Source organism: Rhodamnia argentea, chromosome 8, assembly GCF_020921035.1.
Source record: "Rhodamnia argentea isolate NSW1041297 chromosome 8, ASM2092103v1, whole genome shotgun sequence".
In the NCBI taxonomy this organism is placed as follows: Eukaryota; Viridiplantae; Streptophyta; class Magnoliopsida; order Myrtales; family Myrtaceae; genus Rhodamnia; species Rhodamnia argentea.
In genome coordinates, this window is record NC_063157.1 from 1,394,135 (window position 1) to 1,402,884 (window position 8,750).

Consider the following 8,750-nt stretch of genomic DNA (forward strand, 5'->3'; position numbering starts at 1 on the left):
GACGTGGAATATTGGCGGTTGTGGTTGTCGCGACCTAAAATTAAGAAATTCCAAACTGATGGATTATAGATTAATTATTTAATTAACCAAACTCAGACTCTCCCAACTACATACCAAATTGCAGCTCATGGTTCAAATTAGTTAACGAGCAAAGATTTTTAAATTGAAGTCGCTACGAATCGTTTTTGGTACGTCTGATTAGAAACCTAAGTAAATTAGTATGAAAACTAAATTACTTCTACAAACCAAAGATTAGGATTTCGGGGACTTGATTACGCTAGATTACTCTAACGCCCTTTCGGTACCATTTTATTTCGTGAAAAAATGTTCGTCGGGCAACATTAATTGATTTTGACCTAAGTCACTAACAAAGGTTATCATGCGGATACACAATCAATTAATTAAGAATTACATATTTTTTGGATGAATTTATTCCCTTAAATAGAACTAAGCCAAAATAATGTTTATCTTACATATTTTAGAGTTTAAATTAACCTAAACCCTAATATATTAAAGATATGTTGTTTTAAGCATAAAATTCTATTTAAACATGCAATTTCTATCATAAAATGCCATCTAACCTAACTATTTTACAAAAAATATTAGATATGCAATTATCTACATGATGCTATTTTTAAAAAATATGTAATTTTCAAATATGGAAAGTGAATGAATGCAAATCTTTTTTAGAATTTTCGAGATTATATCATACGACGGATATGTTCTAAAAAATATCACAATCAAGCAATTCAAAGTGAATATGCCAATCAATGCCAATCAAGAAAGTGGATATATCAATCAATTTTTTGAAATATTTCGCGAATACTTAAGTCAATCTGTAATTCATAATCCTACGATTAATGATTGAACCCAAATCCTTGCCTAATCGAATATTCCATCAATAAACCTAAAGATGGACGTTCTCGATTATATGGCAAGTTACGGATTAGGAAGGAAAAATTCCCTAATCAACCTATATTTCGAAAAGATATCTACTTTTATGCAATATGACAGAGTGTATCCAAAATATAACAAAATAGGTAAGTGAATATATTAAAGTTCGAGATAGGAAATTTTACCTTATCCGAAGATAAATTTTCGGAGTTTGAACAAACACCGGATGGCTTGCAGATCGAACTTTCCGGATGGGTGATCAGCTCGGGGTCGACGTGCGACGATGGTGAGGTTGGCCGGTCTCGTAAGGACGTTGGGCAGCAAATAGAAGAATCCCTTTTGCTCGTCTCTTTTGATTGAAATTCTCTTCTCAAGAGCACGTGGCTGTAACTTTATTTTTCTCACATACGATCTGGAAAATTTTCAGAGTTTCTGAGCTTCCCTCCCTTTATTATTATTATTATTTTTTTTTTTGGTGAATGAAAGTCATCCGTCTTTTATAACGAAAGTCTCTCATATCTCTTTGGAAGTTCGGGATTCATGGTAGATGATTGATGACACTCAAACGGATCATTGCTCTTTCTTTGCAACATTGATCTTTCTTTGCAATCTTGCAATTTGCCCTTTTGCCTTGATCTTGTCCACTTTCATTCACCATCAACCAGCTCGTTCAATGACCATTGATCTCACGCCAATAGTCCGGTGATTCCTCCTAATCATATCCATACTCTTCCCCTTCTTAATTTGGAGAGATCATCTGTATATCCGCAAATCATGCTCCCATGCCTTGTATTTGTGGGATATAATACTCGTTTCCTTCTTGCACCACAAACACGAGAACAAGAAGAAAAGAGCAATGAATGATGCATGAGGAAAATTATACATTATTCTTTATCAAAATTATATGAGAATGATTTAAATATTTTTGCTAGGGAATAAGGTTAGTCTCTAGTTTTTATTTTTTAACCAAAATTTGGTTGTCAACATCTCGATCTTAGCAGTTTGTACTGGTCGGCTCCCTTTCTTGATGCCGTCCCTAATTTGTCTTCCTTGACATGTCTTGTGCTCCGAGACTGCGACTCGCAAGGGACATTCCCGACGATCATCTTCGAGCTTGCCGAGGCTACAACTTCTTGATTTGTGTTCCAATCTAGAGCTGTCTGGTCATTTGCCAGAGTTTCCCCTTGCCCAGTCCCATCAAGTCGTTGTTTCCTGGGCAGACAAATTTTTCGGGCCCAGTACCAGCTTCGCTCGGGAACTTGGCTTTCCTCAGCAAGTTCGATATCAGTCCCCCCAATTTCTCAGGGAACATTCCATCTTCAATAGGCAAACCTGACTCAAATTATCATGTTGAATTTCAATAGTAACAAACTCCCAGGTGAAATCCCATCTTCCCTGCGGAAGCTCGTCCATCTCTCTTCTTTGGATCTTAGCGTAAATCAAGTCTCTGGGGAAAACCCTACTTCGCTGATCAACCTCGCTGACCTCACTTTCTTAGACCTCCATGACAATCAATTAACAGGTCAAATTCCAGCTGAGATCACTAGCCTCACCCACTTGGCTTATCTCGACCTATCTTTTAATAGATTAACTGGCCCAATTTCTGAAGACATCTCTAACCTCGAGAATCTTACTACCCTGGACTTGCAATCAAACAACCTGAATGGCACTTTGCGGCTAGATTTGGTACTCAAACTTCGACATTCGACTATTTTGCTACTCTCATTCAATGAATTCTCGTCGGTTATCGAACCTGACATGAACGCTAGCCTTTCAAACCTGTCCACTCTTGGCTTGGCTTCTAGCAACATAAGTGAGCTCCCCATCTTCCTATCAAATGAAAGTAGGTTGCAATGGTTGGACCTATCCCAGAATTGCATTTATGGGCCGACACCTCCGTCGCTCTTTAATGTGAATTCGACACAATTGGAGTTTTTGAATCTTTCTAGTAATTTCATTACCAGTTTCACAGCTTTTAAATGGCCAAATCATCTGACATTGGACATCAATCACAACGATATCCAAGGATTCTTTATGATTCCCCCGAAGGCCATTAAAGCCTATCTTGTCTCAAATAACAAGCTATCAGGAGAAATTTCACCGGAGATGTGCCAACTAAGCTCTATTAGCTTGCATGATTTGTCCAAGAACAAGTTGACTGCTGCTGTCCCACCATGTCTGAGCAATTTGACCGAGACCCTTTTTGTCTTGCGATTGCATGGCAATAATTTATATGGAAGATTTCTTCAATTGCGGAATGGCATATGCATGTTCAATATGATAGATGTGAGTAATAACCGACTACAAGGGTCACTGCCAATGGGATTAGCTGATTGCAGCAGTCTGGAGTTTCTCAATTTCGGAAATAATCAAATCATGGACACTTTTCCTTCGTGGATGGGCTCGCTTTCTTATTCAAAGGTGCTCATTTTGCATTCCAATAGATTTCACGGAGCCATAGGGGAACCTGAAGATCCGTTCCAGTTTTCAAACCTGCGAATTGTTGATCTATCCACGAACCATTTCTCGGGTAGCTTGCAATCTAAATACTTTGATACCTGGAGATCTATGAAAGTCCATTATGCAGATAGGGCAGACTACTATGGGAATTGTGTGTTCTATTACCTCCCTCCCCAGAGTAGTGCAAAGTATGACTACTCAATGACAATGATGAACAAAGGCATTGCAAGGGAGTACGAAAAAATATTGGATTACCTCACTATGATTGATCTTTCGGGCAACAACTTTACTGGGCGAATCTCGAATTCTGTTAGAAGTTTAACTGAACTTCGTCAGCTCAATCTCTCCAACAATGCTCTTCCGGCTCCGTCCCTTCGTCCCTAGCGAATATGACCGAGCTAGAATCTCTTGACTTTTCAAGCAATAAGCTCTCTGGAAAGATCACTCCAGCACTAACCCAACTCAATTTCCTTGCTTTCTTCTATGTGTCGGACAACCATCTTTCTGGGCTCATACCTCAAGCGAAGCAGTTCAGTACATTTCAAAATGGCTCTTATGGAGGGAACTTAGGACTATGCGGAGTTCCTTTGACAAACAAATGCGGAAATCCTGCTGAAGCGCCCCCAACACCACCATCTGGTGCATTCGCCGAAGAGGATTCGGGGACACGGTTCAAAGAACTCGACTGGAAAATTGTCTTGATGGGTTTCGGAAGCGGGCTGGTCATTGGCGTGGTTATGGGGATGAACACAACTTCCAAAATTGAGCGTTGGTTCCTGAGGTCGTATAGAGGATGGCAACAAAGACGACTGCACCAAATTAGATTTGTGTGATTTACAGTCTGTTGTGAAAGGTCAATGACTGGATTGCTCATTGCTAGGTGCACGCCGCAGCATACCTTTTCGATGTGGTCTGTGCTTGCCGATAGCATCCAACTATCTACCGTCTGGATATGAGATTTAGAATAAGGTGTCTCCAGTTTCATCAAGCAAAAACAATAAATGTGCGATCTTTCCCATGAAATTGACTCGATGTGCTCTTTCGATAGCTGTGATTACAATTTCTCGTATCGGCCAAAAAAGGTTCTCAGCTTAAATCATTTCTGAGAAACCATTATGCAGAAGTTTCCTTCCCCATGTTTCTCCAATCTCGACCAAACAAAAGGTAATGAGTCATGGCCTCCATGTTTCAGAGGAATCGGCATAACAAGGCGCTGTTTGTTATCAATTTTCTAGTTTTTCTGGTCAAATTCGAATCAAAAGCGCATGCCAAAATTGTGTATGGTCACAACTGAACGTTGTACTCAAGGATGTGGATCAAAGAACTAGACTGGAACATTGGGTCGATGGGTCACGGAATCGGACTGGTCACCGGAGTGGTTCTGGGACCCAACACAAGCACGGGATTTCAACATTGGTTAGTGAAGAACCTTTTTGGGCGAAGGCAGAGTGGCCGGAGACAATCAAAGAAGAAGGTTTGTATGAATTTTCAACAAAGGCATTCTCCCAAGAACGTGAACATCGATCGAATCATTGAAACGATCGGAAAGGCTCATCACTTCTCCTGCTCGTGCGTTCTCTTTGAAGAGATTGAATGTGTTGAGCCTTTGAAGCTTAATCGGGAATGATGTCGATGTATATGGTTTATTATTATTATTACTACTAGTTTTTGTTGCTTGGGGTTGAAATAAGGCGAAGGTTTCCACGTTTGATCAATGGCTTATAGACTTTAATCACTGCAAAGCTTTTAACAAAAGGGGAACAAACAGACCTGTTAATAACTGGAGATACTATTGTCCGGCCAGCGAGCGGCGACACAAGTCTTCAAGTCTAATAAAACTACTTAGGCATGATTCGTAATCTCTCTTTTAGTATAATGCGAGAACTATTTGGCCAAAACAAGAAAGTGGACAGCCGGTTTTTTTTATGATTGACCAATCCGGCCGGCAACGCAAAGTCTTCAAGCCAAATAAGCTACTTAAGCATGGTTCTGCTGTGGACATGCCAATTGGAGGATCATACGTATCTAAATTTATTGAATAGAACAGACAATGATATTACATAATGAACGGAATTGAAAATTTTAAAATCTTGTATTAGAGGCAATGCATCTTGTTCAAGTGCGACGGCCATGATCCACGACCACGAGGGAACGGCAAATTATATAAGGATGACGCAATTGCAGTACTTGTCCATCTTCACCTCGCCTACCCGGCAAAACCAAAACCCAAGAGAAGCGTTGAGCAGTTTAGTAATCATGAAACGAACGCCATTTGATCTCTTGTTGGTTTTCCTCGCGATAATTCCACTCCACTTTGCTTCCTCCGAGACATTGCCCTCAACGAGGCCAACCAAGTGCCATGAGCAGGAGCGGTCTGCCTTGTTAGAATTCAAGCAATCTCTCTTCCATCCAGAGGCGGAGAATTGTCTGTTGTGGGGTTGGTCCGACCCATCGAAGCTAGAATCATGGAAGCTGGAAGATGGGGATTGCTGTAGCTGGGAAGGCGTGGAGTGTGATGAAGGGACGGGCTACGTGACAGGCCTCGACCTCAGCCGAAGCTGTCTCTTCGGTCCTATCAACTCAAACACCAGCCTCTTCCGGCTCACTCACTTGCAAAGCCTCAACCTCGCCATCAACAACTTCGATAACTCTCAAATACCATCCGCCATAGGTGATCTTGTGGAGTTGACGAGCCTGGACCTCTCTTTCACCAGCTTCGCAGGTCAAATCCCGTCACAAGTCCTAAAGTTGACTGACTTGTCCTTCCTCGATCTCTCATCGAACAGAGGACTGGAGCTGAGGAATCCCAGCATGGAGACCGTGGTTCAGAGCTTAACCAAATTGGAACACCTCGATCTTAGCTCAGTGAATGTGTCGGCCCTGATTCCTGATTCTGTCGCAAATTTATCTTTCTTGACATCGCTAGTACTCCCAGGCTGCGACTTGCGAGGGACATTCCCAGCAGCCATCTTCGAACTGCCAAGGCTGCAACTTCTTGATTTGGGTTACAATCCAGAGTTGTCAGGTCATTTGCCAGAGTTCCACTTGCACAGTCCCATCAAGTCGTTGTTTCTTGGGCGGACCAATTGTTCAGGGAACATTCCATCTTCTATAGGTAACCTGACTCAACTTACCACGTTACACTTTAGAGATAACAAACTCTCAGGTGAAATCCCATCTTCCCTTGGGAAGCTCATTCAACTGTCCTCTTTGGATCTTAGCATGAATCAGCTCTCTGGTGAAATTCCTGCTTCCTTGATCAACCTCACCAACCTCGCTTTTTTAAACCTCCAGGACAATCAATTAACAGGTCATATTCCAGCTGAGATCACTGGCCTCACCCGGTTGACTTATCTCGACCTATCCTTCAACAGATTAATCGGCTCAATTCCAGAAGACATCTCTAACCTCGAGAATCTTACTGTCCTGAACTTGCAATCAAACAAACTGAATGGCACTTTGCGGCTGGATGTGGTACTCAAACTTCAATATTTAACGAGATTGCTACTCTCATTCAATAAGTTCTCGTCGATTATTGAACCTGACGTGCACGCTGGCCTTTCAAACCTGTCCATTGTTGGCTTGGCTTCTAGCAACTTGAGTGAGTTCCCCATCTTCCTAGCATACCAAAGTAGGTTGCAAGGGTTGGACCTATCCCAAAATAGCATTTATGGGCCGACACCTCCATGGTTTTTAAACGTGAGTATGGCACAATTGGTGTTTTTGAATCTTTCCGGAAACTTCATTACCAGTTTCGCAGCTTTTAGATGGCCAAATCTTTTGGCATTGGACCTCAGGTACAACAATCTACAAGGATTACTTCCAATTCCTCCGAAGGCCATTCAGGGCTATTTTGTCTCAAATAACAATCTATCTGGAGAAATTTCACCGGGAATGTGTGAGCTAAGCTCTATTATGATCCTTGATTTGTCCAAGAACAAGTTGATTGGTGATATTCCGCCATGCCTGAGCAATTTGAGCGAGACCCTTCAAGTCTTGAGTTTGCATGGCAATGGTTTACATGGAAGATTTCCTGAATTGAAGGACGTATGTGCTTTGAATATGATAGATTTGAGTGATAACCAACTACAAGGGTCGCTGCCAAAGGGATTAGCTAACTGTACCAATCTGGAGTTTCTCAATTTCGGAAATAATCATATCATCGACACCTTTCCTTCATGGATGGGCTCACTTTCCAATTTGAAGGTGCTTATTTTGCATTCCAATAGATTTCATGGAGCCATAGGGGAACCCAAAGCTCGTGACCAGTTTCCTAACCTACGAATTGTTGATCTATCGATGAACAACTTCTCGAGTTGCCTTCCATCTGAATACTTTAATATCTGGAGTGCCATGAAAGTCCACTATGCAGATGATGAAAACTACTATGGGAATTATCTGCCCTTTTACTTCCTGTATCTGAATGAGGGAAAGTACGACTACTCAATGACAATAATGAACAGAGGCATTGCAACGGAGTACGAAAGGGTATTGTCATACCTCACCGTGATTGATCTTTCGAGCAACGGCTTTATCGGGGAAATCCCGAATTCTGTTGGAAGTTTAGCTGAACTTCATCTGCTCAATCTCTCCAACAACGCTCTTACCGGCTCCATCCCTTTGTCCCTAGCGAATTTGACCGAGCTAGAATCTCTTGACCTTTCAAGCAATAATCTCTCGGGAATGATCCCTCCAGCACTAACCCAACTCAATTTCCTTGCTTTCTTCAATGTGTCGGACAACCATCTTTCCGGGCCCATACCTCAGGCGAATCAGTTCGCTACATTCGAGAATGACTCTTATGGAGGGAACTTAGGACTGTGCGGAGTTCCTCTGACAAAGAAATGCGGGAATCCTGCTGAAGCACCCCCGGCACCACCATCTGGTGCATTTGCCAAAGAGGACTTGGGGACGTGGTTCGAAGGACTTGACTGGAAAATCGTCCTGATGGGTTTGGGAAGCGGGCTGGTCGTCGGAGTGCTTGTGGGGCTAAACACGACTTCCGGAATTGAGCGTTGGTTCCTGAGGCTCTATAGAGGAGAGCCACGAAGACAGATGCACCAAGTAAGGTTTGCGTGATTTACGGTTTGTTGTGAAAGTTCAATGATTGGATTGCTCATTGCCAGGTGCGCATCAGGGCATACCTTTTCCATGTGTTCTGTGCTTCGCGATAGCGTTTAAGTATCCACCGTGTAGACATGAGATTTCTAGTAAAGTGTCTCCAGTTTCATCAAGCAAACAACATACGCGTGTGTCGCGATCTAAAAAAATCAGGTAATGGATTATTAAGTTAATTAAATGAATTAATTAACCTAATACGGACTCTCCCAAGCCTTACCAATTCGCAACTTGGGTTTGATTTTCAATTTAGAAGCCGCCACTAATCATTTAAGGTA

The 8,750-nt window shown here is 42.0% G+C and overlaps 2 protein-coding genes across 2 annotated transcripts; both read left to right on the forward strand.

Annotated features, from left to right (window-relative positions):
* Positions 1-2,241: 2,241 nt before the first annotated feature.
* Positions 2,242-3,738, forward strand: LOC115738014 (receptor-like protein 47). Its single transcript, XM_030670491.1, has one exon. The coding sequence runs from the start codon at positions 2,242-2,244 to the stop codon at positions 3,736-3,738; it is 1,497 nt and encodes a 498-aa protein (XP_030526351.1).
* Positions 3,739-5,523: 1,785 nt separating this feature from the next.
* Positions 5,524-8,433, forward strand: LOC115738013 (receptor-like protein 7). The gene has a single exon (XM_030670490.1). The coding sequence runs from the start codon at positions 5,524-5,526 to the stop codon at positions 8,431-8,433; it is 2,910 nt and encodes a 969-aa protein (XP_030526350.1).
* The last annotated feature ends 317 nt before the right edge of the window (positions 8,434-8,750 follow it).